Source organism: Urocampus carinirostris, chromosome 9 (genome assembly GCF_059441175.1).
Source record: "Urocampus carinirostris isolate Australia breed hairy pipefish chromosome 9, RoL_Ucar_1.0, whole genome shotgun sequence".
In the NCBI taxonomy this organism is placed as follows: domain Eukaryota; kingdom Metazoa; phylum Chordata; class Actinopteri; order Syngnathiformes; family Syngnathidae; genus Urocampus; species Urocampus carinirostris.
Window position 1 is genome coordinate 24,062,296 of NC_142357.1, and position 23,263 is coordinate 24,085,558.

The window sequence follows — 23,263 nt, forward strand, 5'->3', positions numbered from 1 at the left end:
AAGTCTCTTACGTCAGAACTGTCCAATGAGGTGCTTCTCCAGACAAGGTGTTTTAACCTGACACTGGCGTCTAATTGGCTGAAAAATTCAGGTTGTACTCGACGTTCACGTAGCAACAACCGCGGGCGCGTCACGTAAGTAATAGTTCATTTTGTACTTATATACATTTTTTATAATATACCAGTGAATATTTCACTCATATTTAGAAATTATTACCTTAAATATAACGTTTTGCGAAAAGTGAAAGTAAAACGTGAACCTTGGCTCACTACACGTTAACTAGGAAGTCAAACTCAATTTAACAACTTTTACCAGACATGGTAGTTATTTTTGCTGAGTCAGAATATACTATTTCGGATTTGCAGCTTCTGCTTCTAAGGAGCAGGCCAGGAAAAACACGAGCTTAACCGGTTCTATACTTTTAATTTTAAACATGTTCCAATATGTGTCACGAGGTGAGTCATTTACGTACTTCTCAGCAACCACTATCTCATGCACTGGCCTTATTTTCCCGTCAAGTAGTAAAATGTGAGTCAGAATTGCTGGCCAAGATACCTTCGGCTTAAAGGGACAGTGTGTAATATTTGACCAGTAGATGTCACTTTGGGCGTATCCAGCCAGGGGTGTTCAAGCACCCCCTGAAACTAGAGCATTTTAAAACTTTATTTTCCTTAATAAAGGTCAGGTTAGGAAAAATATTGGATGAAATGAATAAATAAAACATGATAAAAATGTATGTAACGCAGCGTGGGAAACACTCCACTGCCTTGAAATGGTTCAGTCCATTGGATTCCTATCACCGCTCCTCTTTAGCTGAGCTAGTGTCACTTGCGGCATAGCGGCGTAGTCTGTGGAAGCTCTGGTGTATCACGGTGAGAGTATGGTATACAGTGGTTATGTTGAACAACTATTTTACCACGCAATGTAATGACTCTTATCATAAACAGATATTAGTCCGCCTTTTAGCTGCATTAAATTGAATGCAACAATAACACAACTTTATTCGTAAAGTGTAGGGTGGAATTGTAAAGTGTTCCATGCTTCTTCTTGTGTGTTTGTACTCCATTAGAAATAAATGAATAAAAACTAGGCATGGCGTAGTAATAGTGTTACTGCTAAACCACAAAGTGTAATGTGATGCTCACAAATGAGAAGGGACACTCTTGAACAGTGTTGAATGATCCTTAATCACTTTGAGTGATATGTTTTTTTTTAACTAGCCAGACATTCTAGGTGCTTAGCACCCCCAAAGCTCTGAACCAAAAATCTCCCCTATATGTTAAGTGCTACAAAGCAAATGATTAGAAAAACTTTATGCAGTCAGTTCAGGCATGATAATTTAAGCCTTAAAGGGACAGTAAACCAATCAATCAGTAATAAATGAAGCTATAATTTGCATTGGCTGCACTCACATGAAAAGGACAATGTGTAATATTTGACCACTCAATGTCACTTTACTGTGCAGTGCAACCGAGAATAAGTGCTTCAAAGCACAATTAAAAATACAAACTACCGAGACTCAAAGTGACCAATATGCACCATATTGCCTTTCATTTTGCTGCCAAGCTTTTTGCGAAAAAAGAAAAAAAAGAGGGATAAAGTAAAGAAAGAGAAAGAAAATAAAAAGAGAAAGAATGAAAAGAGAAAGAAAAAAAAGAAAAAGAGAAAAGGATAAAAAAAGATGACACAAGGAAAAAAGTAAAATAAAAATGTAAGGGAACAAAAGAGTAAAAAAGGGTTAAAAAAGAAAAATAGCGGTACCCTTAGCAGCAAAATGGTGGATAATCATGTCAGCTCCTTCTCGGTGAGCCTCAGGTTATGTAAAATAGATACAAATGTTCTCACCTAGAAGTTTTTTTTTTTAAAACGCACATTTATACGGTAATTCTTGTATTTTTGCTTCTCAATCAAATCAATGTTGTTCTTTTTTTTCAAATTAAGTTTTTACCACTAGTCCCTTTAAGTTTTGTGTATGGTCACAATTTGCAAAACTTTGTAATTGTATGTTATCCTATACCGCTTTAGTTCAGACCAATACTGAGACTGATACCAATAAGGGCATAAAATTTGTTTCCATCTGCAAAAATGACTGATATTTAAAAAAAAAAAAAAAAAACAACAACATATTTTCCCAATAAATATTGCATTTATTTTATTGCAATTTACCATTCCTTCGTTATAATGTATCTGGTTGATAAATTACGTACCATCATTATTAATACCTTTAAAAGTCTAAACTCTACAACACCGATACCACCTACTTTCTGTCTGTGCCCATCCCTATTTATCATACATTCAGTCAATCTGGCGTGAATTAGAATAGAATACAAGTGTCTTAATTGTCATTGATAACAATGTAATGTACATTGTTTACAACAAGATTGGACATGGCATTCAAGAATAAACATGTAATCAAGTCTTAGATAAAAATAAGGTTAAGAAAATAATGCTAGGATACATAGGTAATATTTACAATGTAGTAGTTGTAGACTGTCTTAAATTGTACGTAAATTAAGAAATCATGCAAAGACATTAGCGGCAACACTGTGCAAAAAATACGAATGGATAATTAAAATACGAATATAAAATATACCCCTTAAATCTATTTGGAGCAAAAGCAGCCATGGTAGCTATGTTAGTCATATTCCATGCAAATCTATTTTTTAATATTTTGTCAAAAACTTGAAAAAAATATTTTCGATGATTGTGTTTTCCTCTAATTAAGTTAATAGATTCTGTTCTGTTTCAATTTCAGTCATAAGATAATACAGTATGGCTACAACCGAAGAACCCCAATCAACGACTGCACCTGAAGACACTTTGGATGCTTTGAAATTGTTTTCAAAGAGGTAAATTATGCATACAGCTTTTTTTTTTTTTTTGCTGGTCATGAGTTTTTACAGAGAATTAAACCTTTCTCATTCGAACTGCTCATCTGCTTGAAACAATGAATATGATGTACTTGTTAGTTAAAGGTAAACACAATCAATGATAAATGCAAATTAATATTTGGTTTTGTGCAAATCCACCTAATAGTATGTCTGCTCAGCAGTGTTACTGAAAAACAGTAATTAGTTACTTTATTTAAAAAGTAATCTTGATCACCCCTCAGATTATTGACACCTGAAAGTAGCACGTTACTCCGAAAGTCTTTACAAATTAACGTACATACTCGCATAGAAGCTGACCCCCTAAAACTGCTTTAAAATACCAACATTTTAAATAGTCATATTTATTTGCCTGTGCAATCTTGAGCATTTGCAAATCCACCCTCAGCCGAGACACTCCATATCAATTTTGTCTCAGGGCATCAAACTACTTGATCTCCTTCTGAGTATTGTCCACAATATTTTCTTTTTTATCCAGACAATGGTGTAAAATAATTTTACAAGTAAAAAAAACATAAATCAGTACACTTTTACTATAAATCCTGTGCTCACGTTTGCCCCATTGATTCCTTTGTTTCTGTTTAAGCCACGCCCCCTTCCCCCTTTTGCTGCCTACCGTTTGCTGCTGGTGACAAACAACTCATTTTAATCATATAAACTGACCCCCTTGATTCAACCATTTGATTTTATAGTTATAAAATATTCTTCGGCTTAGATGTGAGTACCGTAAATTGCGGACTATAGAGCGCACCTGATTATAAGCCGCACCCACCACATTTTAAGAGGATAACCGCTTCTGTACTTACACAAGCCCTTCTGTATATAAGCCGCATGCGCCCACATTAAAACATGTAACACAATCACAAAAGTAACCCAAACCCGACTTTAAGTCCCGCAATTGTAACTGAATATAAAGTCCGCAGTCCAAAAACCACAGCCGGCAGAATGAACGGAAAATGATACTGGTACTTAAGGTTTGATGCAGACCTGCAGAGTCCGGGTCCCGTTGAAAGTAATCCAAGGAAAAAAAGTCTATATTTCCAAACGTAAGGGTGGGGAAAATATATATCCACTATTGTCCGCTGCGTCCAAAAACACATCTCCCTTTTACTCCACTTCCCGTCAGCCTCCGTTGTTTTCGCCCCTTCTTTTTGATTCGCCCGTGGAAAACATATCAGAATAAGTCTCTAAAATAAAGACATTACAAAAATATACAGTTACAAATACATATTATACATGGTTACACATATTTACAAAGAAAGACGGTACACCGAGAGAGTTTTCAAAGCTTTAATAATAATAATATAACTTTCATCCCAAACCGTGACTGTGACAGGTAGCAACGCGCTACTAGCAACACGCTCGCAAAACAGTAAACGGGTCTGTTAAAAAAATATACCGTTCTTGTAAAAACCACAGTAAACCATCCTCATCTTCCTACTTATAACTGACGCCATCAAAGTCGTCTTCCTCAGTATCGGAAAGAAACTGTCATATAGGCGTCGTCCCACGCTCCCTTATTCCAAAAAACGCTAGCAACACGCTCGCAAGGTAAAGTTTACGTGCAATAGTTCTGTTTCCTTCTTTATCGGATTGCTCGATTACTTTTAGCTTGAAAGCTGCGTCATGTGGCTTTCTTTTTGCAATTTGCATGGTGAGGATATTTCTACGCTAATTTAATTTGTGCACAAACTAAGAAGTTGCAGTCTTCCTCGGCGCATATATTCCAGCGGTCTAAATCTGACCTTTTGTACTCGAGCGCCGCTGGCGGCCGTTAGAAAAATTGCATAAATTGGCCGCATCACTGAATAAGCCGCAGGGTTGAACGTTTGTGAAAAAAGTAGCGGCTTATAGTCCGGGATTTATGGTATACATGGGAGGGAGAAGATCTCAATGAGAAAAAGTTCTGTGTTCTTGCACTCTGTGCTTGGGACGTCGCCAATGTTACTGTAGTAAGTTGTATTTTATTTGTAAATATAAACCCCCTCTAGGCGATTTCTCTGCATGTGACAACGTAAAAATAGCAAGAGTACTCAACAATTAGACGACACTAAACCTAGTGATCTGCATTTATAAAGTAGCGGTAGTAAAGCACCAAGTAGTAATGAAAGTAGAGATACAATACTTGATTAATAATGCGTTACAGTACTTGTTACTGACAAAAAGAAATTGCGTCCCTACGCTGCTGCTCGGTCTCTAAAAGTAGAATTCAGTTCAAGAAAACCCACTAAATCGGCTCCGTGAGCTGCCGACTCGGGGTAAAGGGAAGGTTTGTGTTTAAAGCAGTTCAGCAGGTTTCTCGACCGCCGTATTGAAAGCTGTTGAGTATGAGGGGCCGTTCGAGAAGTAAAACTTATTTGCTTTCGCATTAACATCATACTCTCACACTGCACAACTATACTTTTATTCAGACAGGGTCATGCACAAGCACAACTATATTCTCTCATACACTCTAGTCTCTCACACATGCTACTACAGTCTCATACAGACTACTATGCTTTCACATATATTTTACGATACTCTCATACACACTTCTATGCTTTCAAACACATACTACTATACTCCCCCACACACATACGACTATAGACACACAAGCTGTTATACTCTCTCACACACAGTACTATACACCCACACACACACTGCTATAGATTCTTATACACATTATTATACTCACACACACTATTCTTTCACTAAAGTTACTATTACTTGGGTTTTTTTCGCACCTTGTGTAATGATCACCTTACCTGTCAGTGTTGTTTTACTTGAAGGTACCTTTGGTAATCAAGGCACTGCACGCTGATCTCTGATATAGACACGATCATACCCATTCACAAACCAGTATACTCTCATACACACTACTAAACTCTCTCTCACATACTGCTATACCTTCGAACACATATAACTTTGCTTTCACACACACATACAACTACCTTCTTACACACACACTGTAATTACTATACTCACACTATTATACTCTCACACACAATACTATTCTTTGTCACACAGCATTAAAATTCCGTTACTATAGGGTTTTTTCACACCTAGTGTGATGATCACCTTACTTCTCAGTGTTGTTTAGATTACGGTACTTTTGGTAATCATCGCAATGCACATTGATCTCTGTGTACGTGTTGTACAGTTTGACATAAAAATTGAGTTGTTTCAGTATAGTAGTATGTGTGATAGAGTACTGTACAGTAGTAGATGTAAGAGAGAATAGTACAGGCATAAAAATCTCTCAACAGTAGGAGAAATTCACTGTTTTGAAGTCTAATAGGGTGACCCACATCTACGTGAATGGTATAGATCAGAGGAGAAAATATTTTGAGATGTGTGTATTTATAATGTATATATGTATGTATATATATATATATATATATATATTTACCCTGTAACTGGCTGTCAACCAGTTCAGGATGTCCCCTGCCCACTGCCCGAAGATTGCTGGGATGGGCTCCAGCACCCCCGCGACCCGACAGAGGATAAGCGGTGCAGATAATGGAGGGCTGGATATCTATATACATTTTATATATATATAATGTATATATATATATATATATATATATATATATATATATATATATATATATATATATATATATATATATATATATATATATATAATGTATATCATGTATGAGAGTATAGTTGTCCAAGTGTGAGAGCATGATGTAATATGTGAGAGTAAGTATGATTTACTTCTAAAACGGCCTTTATGGGTTGATGACTGACTTTTTCAGGAAGAATCAATCCAACGGTGCTGACACAAAAGCTGAGGAAACCGATTCGGCACCCGTCGGTATAGCGTCAGCCGGCAACCCATATCGCTACAAGATGGACTACCCGAACATGGGCATCTGCCTCATCATCAACAATAAGAACTTCGAAAAAAGAACAAGTAAATCTAAACGTCGGGTGGGCTCATGAGTGCACAGCTGTCAAATTCTGTCGCTCACCTCTTTCACGAGCGCTTGTTAAATCATGTTGAACATTTTTGACTTCCCTTGGCGCCTGCTGTTGTGACAGGTGTAAATTAGCAAAAAGCCCAGAGGAAGTTGTTGACCCGCTTTTACAAAATATTTTAATGGGCTTCTGTGTATGGCTTGTCTGCCTAATTAATGTGTTGTCACATCAAGTGGATGGCATGGCAGCCACACTAATGTATTGTATAGTGATATTCAATACCACATTTTTTCAAACCTATACCATAATCTTGAGTTGTCATCGATACTAATTAGTCAAGTTAAGTATGTTTACTTCTGTCACCCTTAATCACAAGTAGTCTAAAAGGTCTGCACAGACCAGATTATTGCAAACCACAGACTATTATTACACCATCCCCTGATTTAAAACCTACATGAGGGCAAGGAAAAACTTATGAGGTAAATAAAGAAACCTTGAGAAGGGACCGCACATGAGGTAATCTCCCTTCCAGGATGACCAGGCCAAAATGGATGTTGCAATAACAAATAATACACAGATATTGTCAAAGTAAAATATAGATTATTCTAATGTTATAGAATAGACGTGTGTTTAAAGCCTAGATTTAAACAGTTCCACTGAGGTTCAAGATCGAATCTCAGGGGGCGGAGCATTCCACAACACCAGGGCCCAAATAGAGAACGCTCTCGAACCAGCGGGTTTTTTTTTTTTCTCTAGGGATCAAAAGTAGACCAGCATTTCAAATAAAATCAACACATACATTTTTTAATAGGGAACAATTCGTTCCCTATTAAAAAATAGATTGTTTTCAAGCGCTACCTTTAAATCCCTTCATATGTTCCTTAATGGCACACTGTATAATATTTGCTGTTTCGTGTTGTGCAACCAAACGCAAGTACAGTACTAGAAAGCAAACGGAAGAACTCAAACTATGGAGACTCAGAGTGACCCAACCACTTTTACAAGATTTTTAAGGGTATCCTTTGCAGCAAGATGCCAGTCAATCCTGAAAATTCCTTCTAGTTGAGCCACATGTTATGCCAAATGAATACAAATTTCTTGATTATGAAAAAAGCACATTTATTCATATCAATCTATCTATCTATCTACCTTGGTCATATCCCTCAAGAGGGGTGACCGTCAACAAGACAAAAACGTATACAAAAACAAAGAAAAAAAAAGAAAAAAGTAGCAAAGACCGACAAAAATTGAACATGGCCAACCCAAATGCCCAAACACCGCCCAAAGTTAAGCACCTCGGCACCCAAGTTGGTCATGCTTACGTCCCTTCAGATGAAACGGGACACAAGAAAGCGGCCATGTCACTCGGGTCAGAGTTACACAACACACTCTTCTGTTCAACAGCAGGGCGGGACAGCTGTCACTGGTTTACCCCTGCCGCATCATACGGGTGCCCTGCCCATCCTTTAGAACGCGTCTAAACATCCCACTATCCATTTACAACACCTCTCCACTCATTCTTATCACCAACAAGAGCTCTAGCTTCCATTATATTTAGACCTCTTTCCTGCAGTGCACTCATAACACCATCCATCCACGTCAATCGCGGCCTTTCTCTTGGTCTCCTTCCATTTATATTTATTATATTCATATATATTGGCGCTAAACTATATGAAAACTGCCTTGAACAAACAAAAATAATAGTCTGAATTTTGGAGACAACCTTTTGCGTAGTTTTAATTTTATTTTTTTAAATCTGAACATGTTAAGTGAATGTATTTGTTTTTAAAGCTGGTAATGTTTTCAAAAATAGCCCATTTTTAGTTTAAAACCGTTTTAGCGTTCGTTCTACTTTAATAAAAACAAAAGCGCAGATTAAAGCTTACCCAATGTTGTGTAATACCGTGACGACTGTTTAACAAACCTTACTGACAAAAAGGACTCCGGTAATAGCACATATTTGGATCATATAATATTGCTTTACTTTTTGAATTAAATGCCACCTTAGTAATAACAGATGACTTATATTTATAGCTACCACTATGAGATTTTTGCACCTTGAGTTTGTATTTCACAATGTATAAAATGTTTTGTTTCATGTAAAAAGAAACAATTCCTGCTTTCGTATAATTAAAATTTACACCAGTGGTGTCCAAGTCTTGTTCTCAAGGGAGACTACCCAGTTTATTTATATGTTTATATTTTTTTAGCTTTCTCCTATCCACCTGGCCTATATAATAGGGCTCATGATTAGTATCACGCTTTTCCAGAAAGGTTGCTGTTATGATCTGAATGAAGGGTGTCACATGCGGGATTCATGTTAAACTAGAATACCTGTGTGCCAATAGAGCAAAACCATTTGGGTGTCATTTCCCTTTTTGGCAGGGTCTTTCACCTGACCTACCCCATCACTTGTAAAACATTATGATCATGGCCAAATTTGTTCTGGTCTAACAGAGTAGAATGTATTTTTAGAAAAGCTGCTGAGTCATCAAAACCAAAAATTCCAAGTCAACTTTTTGGGGAAATTTATCACATCTTAAATAACCTACTTGACTGCCTGTAAAATATGGTGTTGATATTAAATGTAGTTCTGTCCTGGGAGAGTGGAATGTCTTTCTGGAAAAAAATATCAGTCAGCAAATTAAAAGTGATGAATCAGCTTTTTTGGCAATTTTTACATCTAGAGTAACCTACCTGACTGCCTGTAAAAACTTGTGGTCATCTCTAAACTCCGTCCAGCTTCTCTCGGGTGGACGGACACACGAACAAACAGACAAGCAAATGGATGTTTATACTTAGAAAAAAAATGAAAACATTATGATGTATAACAAATCCTCGTCACGTATTTTTCTCTCTTCAATATCTTTAATTTTTAAACAGAGTATTTACTCTTGCATATGTCCCCAGACATGAGCACTCGTAACGGTACAGATGTGGATGCTGCTTTCGCCATGAAGACTTTTTCCGAATTGGGTTACAGCATTAAGGTTGCCACCGACCAGAATGTACAGCAGATGAAGAATCTCATGTCAAGCGGTAATTCCATTTTCATCGGTTATCAATGTCGTAATAACGATGAGATCACTAAACCAGAAACAGAAATCTTTGCTTAAAAATGTCCCCAAAAAATGAATCAATTGACATTTGTGTGTTCTGCAGTTTCCCAGATGGACCACAGCAAAAACGCATCATTTGTGTGTGTGTTGCTAAGTCACGGGGAAGAAGGTGTGATTTATGGAACCGACGGCTTTGAAATGCTGGAAAATCTGACAAAACCATTCAAAGGGAATCGATGCAGGTCGTTGGTGGGAAAACCAAAACTCTTCTTTATTCAGGTTAGTAGAGCTGGACAAGTGCAATTTGTGGGATACCTTTTTTGCTATTTGTATATTACAGACGCTCCCCTACTAACGAACATTTGAGTTACAAAAAATTCTAGATACGAACATTTTTTTTCAGGATGTTGAAAAATACTTGAATTTTGCTGTAAGATTTTTGTATTGAGCACCTTTTCTGAGTACAGGACAGTACTGTAGTGCTTCTTTCCACCACTACCGGTGTGTGGCGCTGTGAGAGCATCCACCCCAAAGAAGAAATCCGGCTTCCTCTTCCTAGTTCGTGTGTAGACATTCTATACTGTATGTCCAGCGCACCTTGACATTGTTTAATGTATCATGCATCCTTTCAATATGGTTGCTGTAAAATGTAAAGAAGAGGCGAGCCGTTCCTTTGAAATGAAAGCATGATGCGGTCGAGAAAATGGTTGGAACGCTTTTTTTCGGCCACTTTTTACCACGGAGAACCTCTTGAAGCGCATCTTCCAAAAGTCAGCTAAACTCAACTTTATTATTATTTAAAAGATTATTTTTATTTTGGCGAGTTTTGATATGGATACAACCTCTGTGCTAATTAGTCAGACAGGGTTCAAAATTGGGACCCGTTTGCTCGTAAATCGGACCACAATGACATTTTATGCGGGTAATAAAAAAAACAATAGCTTGCAAAACAAAAGTTTCGTCTGAGAACGCCACCACTGTTGAACTGAAGCTTAAAGGGACAGCGGATGCAATCTGCGCATAACTTTTGGTAAGTTTTATCTGCCTGACCGCGGTTATAAAATACAACTTTGCTGTATTTGCTTTTGTAGTATTGTCATACTTCACAGGAGTCTAATTTGCATAACAGGAGCAACTTTCAGCCACTAAGGTGCAGATCAAATGTTTTGTCATGGTAAATCAGTTTGAAACAAGCCATTTAATGTTCAAATTAAAGACTGCTAATACTCATATATTAACAGTATATAATTACAATGTTCTCTTTGCACATGTAGTTTGTTAAGGCTCTATTTGCCGAATTACTCTTTTTATTTTTTACTTTTTTCTAAATTATTTTCTTAAATGGAGCTTTAAAAACAGTGGAGTGTTTTTATCAGTGTGTTTCTTGCGAAAAACTGGATGTGGCACAACTTTACCGAGTCCCGAGCTCTGCCAGCCCCCACGTAAATTGAGTTTGAGATCCCCGCACTTGTGCAATGGGATTTAAAGTTGCGGAGTAGTGGGGAGAGGACTTGTGTCAGTCAGGGAGCGACTTAAAACAAAAATGCCAGTCGCTACACTTGATAACGCTACAGATAAGCGACTTTAGATCAGACGGGCGGGGCCTGGTGCAATAAAATTTGAGTGTGGAAACAAAGGTTATAACAGGAACAAAGGGGAACTTTGAATGCTGGCCAGTGTGTGAGAGCGGGGTGGGATGGGTAGAAGTAGTAGGTGGGATCCTTGTCTAGTACTGTGCTCTAGTTGAGTGAGTAAAAGACCTGTTTAGCACCCAACATCTTTTCGATGTTGGATTTTGGTCTAAATGTAGATTGTTCTGTTTTAAACATGTTTTAGTACAAAATTAGACGTCTGAATTTTTTTTGTTTTCAGCCCATCCAACGTGGACCAACTAACAGTTGTCATTTTAATGTCTTGAAAAATGTTAGTTTTTTTTTTTTTACAGTAGAGGAGGCACTTTAGATTATATTGAAAATGTGTGTGCACGCTTTACTGAGGTGACTTGTATTTTGACATCTGAAATACGAAGTTATTCTACACTCCTTTGTCAGGTTGATGGGTTAGAACCATATATAGTATTCCCTCAATTTTTCGTATTTAATCTATTACGTAATCTCCCATATTAATTACATCCACAAAATAGGAACCGTAATTATTATATGTACTATAGTGTAAAACAAGGAATTTGTTCACTTGTGCGCATTATTGTGCATGTGCAATTTCTCTCATTCAGGGTTATTTTTGTGCCGCAAAGCACTGTGGGACTTGTGGTGCAGAGACGAATGATAGAAGCAAACTTCCGACTACTAGCAAAAAAAGACGCATGTGTATTGGTTGATTTTTTTTTCTGCAACATTTCCTTTTTGTTTATACTCCGATGGCAAAGTTGTATCCATCCATGTATCGTGTTAATCTATGCTTCTGGAAAGCCACGTGTAGCACACCGTGTAAACAGACGAGACGCAGCATTGAAGCTGCGAGAGCATTAAAGAAACGTAGTTAATTGATTTTGGTGAGTGGAATGAATGAATGAAATCACCTTTTAAATAAGGTCAAATGTTTAACGTCTATTTTCGTAATGTTGTCACGCATGCTTGCCCTCCTTATTCAGATTCAGATTCAGATTCAGATTCAGATCTACTTTATTGTCATTCTAGTACACGTGTATACAGAACGAAATGTCGATGCATCTGACCCCCACAGTTTCCTTGAATGTACAGATATAAATAATGTTGTATTGTATTTTGGCTACGTGTAGTATTTTACCATAGTGCCGATAGTGCAAGAAGAGTAGCTAACCAGATGTGCAAAATGGGCAGTCAGGTTAACAAGTCAGGTACACAGTAACATTAACATTGTAACAATAACGCTGTAATTACAATAGTGCAGAGAGCAATGTGCAAAGAGTGGCAAGCTATAAAAAAAACTGCCAGTAGTGCAAAAGTCAGATTAGCAGCCGTTTAGATTTAAGTTAACTATATGTTAGATTGACCATTTAACAGTCTAATGGCCAGGGGGACTAGACTATTGCGGAGCCTGGTGGTCCTGCACCGCACACTGCAGTACCTCTTCCCAGAGGCTAGCAGAGTGAACAGTCCATGATGGGGGTGAGAGGGGTCCCCGGTAATGTTTTTTGCATGGGATAGGCAGTGCTTCTGGCCAATGTCCTGAATGGAGGGAAGTGTAGTCCCGATTATTTTCTCTGCCGTCCTCAAATCTAAACGGCTGCTAATCTGACTTTTGCACTACTGGCAGTTTTTTTTATAGCTTGCCACTCCTTGCACATTGCTCTCTGCACTATTGTAATTACAGCGTTATTGTTACAGTGTTAATGTTACTGTGTACCTGACTTGTTAACCTGACTGCCCATTTTGCACATCTGGTTAGCTACTCTTCTTGCACTATCGGCACTATGGTAAAATACTACACGTAGCCAAAATACAATACAACATTATTTATATCTGTACATTCAAGGAAACTGTGGGGGTCAGATGCATCGACATTTCGTTCTGTATACACGTGTACTAGAATGACAATAAAGTAGATCTGAATCTGAATCTGAATCTGAATAAGGAGGGCAAGCATGCGTGACAACATTACGAAAATAGACGTTAAACATTTGACCTTATTTAAAAGGTGATTTCATTGGATTGTATCCGGGGTTATTAGTTTTTTGTAAAAAATACATTGGGATTGTTCAATTCCCAGGAAACAGAATGCAATTCCCCGATTGATTTGAGTGTTACTGGCGCTTTTAAAATGAAGTCGAAATGCCACGATAGATGCAAACATCCCCAGAACCAATTAATAAAAAAACAAAACTGGGATACTCTGAGGACCTAAAAGTTAAAACGCAATATAAACAAGCAAAGAACACTATTCATAAACAAGGATTTCGCAATGATAAATAAAGCATAACAAAGACTGACCATCATACTTGCTTGCTTGTGTAATTTGATGCCAAAAAAGTCATTTATAAATTGTAAATGTCTGTCATTCAGGCGTGCCGTGGCTCAGAGCTGGACGGGGGCACCACACTCCAAACGGACAGCGTGGAAGATCAAATGACAGACAGGATCCCCGTAGAAGCAGATTTCTTGTATGCCTATTCCACAGCTCCAGGTCAGTCATATAACGATGGAAATAAAGTGGTACCTCTTCATACAAGTTTACCATAAAATTTAGACTATAAGCCGCCACTTTTTTCCCAAGCTTTCAAACATGCAGCTAAATTATGCATTTTTTCTAACGGCCACCAGGGGCACCCGAGCAGTAAAGTTGAGAGTGAGACAGGTGGAATATATGTGTGGAGTTTAGTGTAACTTAGCGCTTTGTGCATGAGTAAAACTAGCATGAACAGACCCTCATCATGGAAAAGGTTTCAATCGAAATAGGAGGTATAACTACCATATTGGGAATCATTTTACGGATTATACGAGGCAACGTCCAACGAAGCAGAAATGTTTAAGGGGGATTCCTATTTATCTGTCGGCATAATCGTGTGTTCTGGGTGTTGGTGGGTGGTGGTAGGGGGGGGGCGTTTTTTTTAAGGGTTAGGTGCCGTATATTATTAAAATTATTTTTGTGTACCATCTTTCTTTGTAAATATCTCATGTTTTAATTTGGGCACGTGCGACTTATAGTCAGGTGCGGCTTATCTATGTACAAAATGTTTTTTCCTTTGAAAATTTACTGGGTGTGGTTTATTATCAAATGCGCCTTATAGTCTTAATTTTACAGTAATTCCTTCGAGGATCGTGCTTGTAGCTCGATTTGCTCTTGTAACGAGTGGATATTCCCAATATGTAATACTTTAAAAGTAATTGATAAGTTCCTATACTCCCAAAAGATTACAAGTAAACCCTAAAAAGAAATATAACACACCTTCCTAATCACATTCAAATAGTAATTAAACATTAAAAAATACAGTGATAAGTTAAATAAGATTATATTTGATAAATAAAATGCAAGTTTATTATCAGCACCTACCATGAAGACAGTCGCCCTAACAAGGAGTGCATTGTGTGGAGCAATGAGGGTGTTTGCGAGAAGGAGTGACAGAGATTGCAAAATTGTGTACCCCATACGACATTTTTTATACAGGATTTTTTTTTCAAAGACCGTCTCGGCTCTAATCCGGATCTTCTCAGTCAATAGTAGCAGACGACAATGACATCGTAGATTGCTAATATTGTGTTGGTTTTCTAGGTGGTCTGTCTTGCTGTGAGTAAATAGGTGCACGTTATGTTTAAAGGTTTAGAATGGTTTAATAAGGGGTATTGCACTCCATAAATATGTGGAGAACTTGGTTGAGGTTGACAGTTATGAGATCAAGAGAGTTTAGATGATACCCAATCACTTACTGTACACTTGAAATTAAAGTTATTTTAACTTTAAATGAACTAAACACAAAAAAATGTTGACAGCATTTTTCAGCAGCAGTTAGCATGTGCAGATCGGAACTAGCGGATGTTGGCAGCGTGCATTCACGAGCGGTCTCTATTGTTAGCCTCTGGAAATGCTCGTGATCTGGATTTACCGTTATATAAAACTCGTATATTGAGTTTCTCATGTTTAGAGGTGCCCGTACTGTATGAAGAGGTACCACTGCATACCTTTTGATAGGCTGATGAGATGAAGCGTCATGAAGCTCTTGCAATACATCGTGAGTCCTCTTGACCAGTGTTATCAGTTTAATAGTGGAAGTGAAGATGAACAAGAGCGTTTCTTAACGAAGAAAAACACCCAACAGGCTATTACTCTTGGAGGAACACGCAAAACGGTTCTTGGTTCATGCAGGCCTTGTGTGAGATGCTAGAACGCTTCAAAGGTCAGTTGGAGCTGATGCAGATCATGACGCGAGTCAACCATAAGGTGGCGACACACTTCGAATCCAGCTCAAACCTTCCAGGCTTCACTGGCAAGAAGCAGATACCCTGCATTGTCTCCATGTTGACCAAAGACGTTTACTTCCCATAATAAATTGATTGTGGTGGTTCTGAGGGTCTGATACTACTAAACAGTGCCATGTTTTTTTTTAAATCAGAAAAAGCTCAATTATTTACTCTTCATTGATAAAGTTGTAATATGGCCTAAAGTGTAAAATGTGATTTAAAGCAGTGGTAACCAATGTTCCCTTTAATTTTCCACGGGTCTGAGCGTCCACACAAAGTCGGTGAGCAAAGCTTGAAACAACAGTGAGCAACCATAATCCCAAGTGTGGCAAGATAATTAATTATCAAACATGTCCAAAACTTGACATCAAGTTACATTTTGCTGAGTTTCCGGCAATGCAAAATTATTTTTCTCTTTTGAATGAATTGACTCATGTACCATTGCAAAGGTTGTACGGCCTACAAACATTGTTTGTTCTTACAATTCTTTCACAAGATATCCATTTCTTTTTATTTCCTGATATATTTTGTCGCATAATATTAACATTTTTGGGGGCTTATTTAGTCGGTTGTAAGATACAGAACTGTACTTAATCAGATTTTTTAGTGGAAGTACAATGTTGGCAACAAGATTCACTTGATATAATTGGAAATTATTTGAATGCAACACAAACTTTTTATTCTTTTTTCTGTGTTTTTTTTCTACTTTTTTTTAAAAATTCCTTTAAAAAAATCTCATTGTGTTTATTTTTTCCGAGCTGTTACTTTTTGTTCTCTTTCTACTTTTTTTCCTACATTTCTTTCTATTCTTTTTTTCTCGCTTTTTTCAAAATATTTCCTTCTTTTTTTTCTCTTCCTTTTGTTTCTTTTTTTCTCAGATTTTCACTACTTTTTCATTTTGGTATTTTTTCTTTTTTGTTCTAGTGCCCCTTCCTTTAAGTCATTTCGTGCATAATTTTACTTAATATTTGGTCATGTTGGGATTAAAGAAGCAAAAACAACCTGAAGAGCCGTTTAGGACCCGAAAGAGTGGTTTCCTTTTAGTGAGCCGAGCCGAAGAGGCCGGTTCTCGACATACTCTACTAACTTTACTCAACTTCGTTCGACTTCAAAATACCGCATTTAGGACACCACGTCAGGGGCACCCGTGTATTTTTACCTTCATGCACTGTTACTTTGACTTAAGTCGCTTTTTAATAAGTAATTTTGAGCCCCCATTTTTGTGCACTGGCTAGATTTTCTTGAGCGCTGAGAATGTGCGAGCAGTGCGCTATTGCGCATGCGCGCAGCTTAGAGGGAACACTGGTGGTGACCAACATTTTCTGCACCATGGACCGGTTTAATGTCTGTCAACATTCTCCCGTCCCAACAATAACATTAGTAATAAGAATAATAACAATAATAATAACAATAATCAATAAGCCTGAATCCACTACCCCACTTGGGATGTAGACGACACCAGAAAAGGCACGCTATTTTTAGTCCCCGTACCAGAGACTAATGTTAAAGTCGTCTTTTAAAATATAAATAAATGCAAAAAAGCACGGTGAGGGAAACAACTCTTTGGTGCATCTGACGATGAATCAGACTTTGAAGGAAATTAATAAATGCATTGTAAATGTTATTTTGGTATTGTGTTTATTGGCCTGGAGTGGGATGGGCGCCACCAGCCTGTACTTGCCCAAGACACACCACAGGAAGTGGTGCCTCTACATCCCTTAGCGGTTGAAGGCTCCATCCACCCATTGTGTTTATCGTTTACGTTATCAATAAATTATTTTATTCATAGCCCCACGCATTCGACGTGATACCATAAAAGTAGTGTAATAATTTGATGAAATATAATACTTTTTCCTGTGTCATATACATCCCTAGTCGTACAGTGGTTTTAATTTGGCTCTCTCAGGGCGTCAATCAGGGTTTGATCCCCGTTCTACCCAATGTTGTTCAAATATGGTGAGCAATATTTTTCGACTGATTGATCATCTCAAATACGGTAATATAATAGCGTAAAACTTTGTGTATAACTCGTACCCAAACTTTTTCTTTCTGGGGTACAACAGATGTAACAAGGCAACCTTTGTTTTCTCAAATAATGCAACTGTTATTTCTTTCTGTTTGGCCTGGTACCGGTCCGTGGCCCAGTGGTTGTTAACCACTGCTTTAAAGGGAAACTAATGTGGTGTTTGAATGTATGGTTATTTGGTTATTGTTTTGTCATTATTTGGTTTGAACATTTCGTAACACAAAAATCCAATATATTCCTTTTCTTGATGGTACAAATAGAGGGACGTTTTTTTATTTTTAAGGTGATGGATTTATGATTAAAACTGTTTTCTAAAATGACAGTGCATTGTTTTCACGCGAGCAACAACTTCAAATTGAATTAATCTCATCATTTCAATTTGGGAAACCTCCATGTCGCCCCTCCCCAATAAAAAAAACTGGAAATGGGGAATGAAAACCGCTAGCGATCAAACTTTTAATTTGTTATTGTGATTTAGTTAGATCACAAAAGTAAAAAAATGCTAGATTTTCATTGGTAAAACTACTAATCAACTTGACAGGATAGAACCTGGCGACTGTTAGAGGATTAAAATAGGTCACTGAGTGTTGTCACCATAACACGAGTCTTCCAGCTATATTAAGTTTGTTATTTAATTATCACACCATTACTTTGATAATAACGTTATTCATTTAGTTGTTGTAAATGCACATCATTTTATCTGTCAAGGTTAAAACTTGAAATTGTATTTAAAATTAAAAAGCTTTTTCAGGTAAAGAAACACTCCGAGTTGGAGATTGAGTTGGGTAGCCCTTTCATCAGAGGTGCCTCCCACCTGAGCTATTCCTTAGATCTGGTTCCAAGATAACTACTCCCATTTATTCAAAACACATCCGTAAAACAAAACAAAACATCTGATTGGGTTAAACAAGATCACATGCTATAATGGCTAGGTGTCACACTATCATAATAAACGAGAAACTAAAGTAAAAGTATCTGGCCAGCTGCCTAACTGACCTTGGAAGATAAATATTAGCCCTCCTGTTGAGAGAGGAGCTAATTATTTCCGTTAAGCTTAAACATGGATGCAGTGTATTTCTAAGGAACTCTAGCTAGGGAGGAGAGGCATATTTTAGGGAGGTGAGACAGCCAGGCGCCATCTCTGTAGGACTTCTTTTGATTATAGACCGTGAAGCGCCATCTCCGTGTCTGAAGGGGAAAATGAACTACCTAAGCTGATACAATTGTAACAGAAGAGAAACAACACCTGGATATAATCTGTGGCTTTAAGGTACTTTTAAGGATAAAATAATACAAAGGCACATTCAAAGTATAATCAAACTCAAATGTTTTCACAATATCCACTAATTTTAATGACATATTTACTTGCTGTATTTATACAAATGTATTCTTTCGTATCAGTATTTTTCCAGCAAAGGTCTGATGCATCTTATCAAACAACCTTCTAAATCCAGCTCTTTGCAGTTTTAACAAAAGTCTCTTGTTCAGTGAGATTATTTCTTTTATCTTGTAGTGTGAGTTCCCAGGAGAACTTGTTAGAGTTTCATTTTTCCGTTTTTTTTTTTAAATTACGCCTTTTTCCTAAAAGAAAGGGGGAGAAACATTCTTGCATGCCTTTTGGGGGGGGGGCGACGCGTCTCCATCGATTGGTCCAGAAAGCACTCTGATTTAATCTTTATTTTGAAACTTTGAATAAATGTCCTCAACTGCATCGCTTCTCTCCAGTTCTATTTTTTTCAAAGTCCGAATACTTGGTCCCCGAAAAGAACACGCGGCGAGACATGAAAAATGCCCTTTTGCCTTCACTACTCACGAGAATACTGTATCATTTTTTTACTCAGGTAAAATGAGACCATTCCTGTCTGAAGTTATTTGGACACATTTGTTCGAACAGAAAATGCCTTGACTCACTAAAGGCAGGAAAAGAACTACTGTATACAGACTATCAACGCCCATTTGTCTTACGCTATGAATTTAGTGGTCATTATGAAGTGGATTTAACAACTCTATTTGGTTTTGTTATTTGCTTGTGGAGCTAAGTAAAACAGGTGGAAATTGCAAAATAACACATTAATACCATTCATTTATTCATTATCTGCACTGCTTATGCTCAGTAGGGTCGCGGGGGTGCTGGAGCCCATCCCAGCTATCCTCGGGCAGTGGGCAGGGGACACCCTGAACTGGTTGCCAGCCAGTCACGGGGCACACAAAGACAGACAACTCACTCACTCATTCACACCTTGGGACAATTTGGCCAATTAACCTGACATGCATGTTTTGGGGAATGTGGGAGGAACCGGAGTGCCTGGAGGAAACCCACACAAGCACGGGGAGAACATGCAAACTCCACACAGGAAGGTTCGATCTCATGACCTAAGAACTGTGCTGCACACGCGCTAACCACTGCGCCGTCCAGCTGCCCTATATCAACAGGGTTGGGTAGGGTTACTTTAACTGGATTACTTCTAATTACTTTTGGATTACTCCAATACCAAATATGCTAATAAAAGACAAAATATGAATAAAATGATGACTCACAACACGTGGTAAGCTTTCTCTCCTGGCTTTGATCTCTTTGATCTCCGGCAAAACTAACATAAAATGCGACAGAAACAAAATGAAAATAAATCCAAACAGCTTGCCAACATCATTTTTGCCGTTCCATGTATTCCGTTACTCCCCAAGCCTGCACAAAATTTAGTCATTTTATTTATATTTAGTTTCTTTTGTCTTTTATTAGCATATTTGGTATTGGAGTAATCCAAAAGTACCGGTAATTGAAAGTAATCCAGTTGAATTAACCCTACCCAACCCTGTATATCAATAACAAATAGCCCTTAAATTCTGCCAATTAGATTGATTAGGGTCAGGTTGCACTATCACCAATCACCACTAGAGGTCAGACATAGTTAAACTCTGGTGTGACCAACCTTTTTGAAACTGAGAGCTACTTTTTTAGCAGGGACGGCTACCAGTTTCATATGCATGATTAAAATAACTTATCTTATTGCTAGTTTGTGAGTAATGGAAGTAGGATTGAAATATGCCTAGTCAACCACTAAAACATTGTGTCAGCTCAAACTTAAATTTCCTTAAAAAAATCGCAATGGCCTATCAAAAGTGTTGGAACTAATGTGTCACAAAAGGAACACAATTTTTTTGTTAATGTGTTTCAGTACTCTTTATTTATGAAGTTTTGTAACTCAGCTGTCGTTACTACAGGGGGTACTACTCTGTTCGTTAATTTCAGGCAATGAGTGAAGATGTCCTTAATTAATCTATAACTCTGCACCACTCTTATTGTCACTGATTAACACGCAACACTCTCTTGTTTTTAATCTACCTACAAAGTATAACTGAATACTCTTTTCAGGATGATGAATTTCTGTTTATGTAGATTTTTTCCCTACTGTGCATACTCGCATCCAAAATAAATTTACAACTATAAATAAGGGATCAGCCTATATGCGCAAATATGGTTGTGTGTTGCCAATAGCGAATAGCAGGCAGTGCACGGGGAGGGGCGTGGGCTTATAGAGGAACAACAAATCAACTCAATCAATGGGGTAAACGTAAGCACAGAATTTGGGTAAAAGAGTGCTGTAACTTTCATCTTTTTATTTGTAAAAAAGAAAATGTCTTGGATAGTACCCAGAAATGGAGATCTTCTAGTGGTTTGAACCCCAGAGACAAAATGGATACGGAGTGTCTCGGCTAAGTGTTTGTTGGCAGGCTCTCAAGTTTGCTTAAGCCAAGAAAAATGAAGAGTTCACTGCTTTCACGGGTTGGTGTACACGTTTTATTCTACATATTTTACTATGTGGCTATATATACGGTAGTTTGTAACCATATAGTTACTTTCTAAGTAATATGCTACTTTCTGGAAACAGTATTTTTGGGGTTAACTGGGTTACATTTTAAATGAACTGTAATTAATTACTGATTGCACTGTGACTGGCTGGCAACCAGTTCAGAGTGTCCCTTGTCCACTTCCCGAAGATGGCTGGGATGGGCTCCAGCACCCCCGCGACCCTGCTGAGGATAAGCGGTGCAGATAATGGATGGATGGATAATTACTGATATTCAGTAACGCCCCGACACTGCCCGCCGGGTGAATTATTTTCAGAACGCGTCCACGGGCTACCTAGATGTACTTAAGGGGGCTGTGGCAAAAAGGACCCTTTGTTTATGTGAATGTTCACATTTGCAGAGGGGGACAAACACAAAGTTGTTTCTCAATTTCAAAAGTGAGGTGCTTTTTTTAAGATAACGAAACGTTTTATCTGCTTGTTGCACAAACTTTTATTGCAATTGTGAGTAAATTATTGTTTTCTTCAAACCATTTGCTAAATAGTTAAGAAACGGCATTGTTTTTATGATAAATAAATTGCCAATTCAATGTGAAACAGAAAAAAAGAGCTTGCCAGCTTCGCTTCCTGCAACATTTGCTACTGAAATCGGTGCAAGGTCGCAAAGCGGCTGCAACGAGGAGGAAGTGAAAATGAAATGCACATCAAAGATCGTCTCTCTACTGCTGTCTTTTTCTTTGTTTCTCTCTATTTCGTTTCTTTCTTTTTTGTTTGCTTCTCTCTTTGTTTCTTTCTTTGTTTCTCACTTTCTTACTTTGTTTGTTTCTTTTTCTATCCTTTCTTTCTTTTTCTATTCTTTCTTTGTTTCTCTCTTTGTTTCTTTTTCTATCCCCTCTTTCTTCCTTTCTTTGTTTTTTTCTATCCTCTTTCTTTGTTTTTTTTCTATCCTTTCTTTCTTTTTCTATCATTTCTTCTTTCTTTTTCTATCCTTTCTTTATTCCTTTTCCATCCTTTCTTTCTTTCTTTTCTTTTTCTGTCCTTTCTTTTCATATCCTCTCTTTCTTCATTTGTTTCTTTTTCTAACATTTCTTTCTTTCTTTTTCTATCATTTCGTTCTTTCTTTCTTTTTCCACCATTTCTTTCTTTCTTTCTTTTTCTATCCTTTCTTTGTTTCTTTTTTTCTTTCTTTTTCTATCATTTCTTTCTTTCGTTTTCCATTCTTTCTTTTTTGTTTCTTTTTCTATCATTTCTTTGTCTTTCTTTCGTCTATCGTTGTCTTTTGATCCCCCTCTTTCTGGCACTATCTATCACCCTCTCGCTCTTTTTATATCTTTCTCCATTTCTCTGTCTCTTTCTCTTTATCTCTCGATCTCTTCTTCTCGCCCTCTCTCTTACTCTCTCTCGTTCCTTGCCACTGGAATCGCTGCAATGTCGCAGAGCAATTGCAACGAGGGAGAAGTGAAAATGAAATTCACTTCAAAGATCGTGTGTGTCCGCCTGGCACCACTTTTCAGTTTCCGTTTTGCTTCGCTTTGACGCTTGAGCGCGACAATATCGCTCTTTCTCACCTCTCTATGCGATTTAGATTTAAAAAGTAAAAAAAAAAACGTTTAGTACAATGCCACAGAATCGAGGGGAGCGAACCATCTTGCACCGAATCTTTCTTTCGATAATACACTTCCGC

At 37.6% G+C, this 23,263-nt stretch overlaps 1 protein-coding gene across 1 annotated transcript; it reads left to right on the forward strand.

The window, feature by feature from the left end:
- Positions 1-29: 29 nt before the first annotated feature.
- On the forward strand, positions 30-18,090 carry LOC148359659 (caspase-3-like). Its single transcript, XM_088343327.1, has 7 exons — positions 30-134; positions 2,756-2,849; positions 6,629-6,786; positions 9,702-9,830; positions 9,954-10,129; positions 13,852-13,972; positions 15,603-18,090. Exons 2-7 carry the CDS (start codon positions 2,773-2,775, stop codon positions 15,827-15,829), a joined length of 888 nt encoding a protein of 295 aa, XP_088199453.1. The 5' UTR covers positions 30-134; positions 2,756-2,772; the 3' UTR covers positions 15,830-18,090.
- Positions 18,091-23,263: the final 5,173 nt, after the last annotated feature.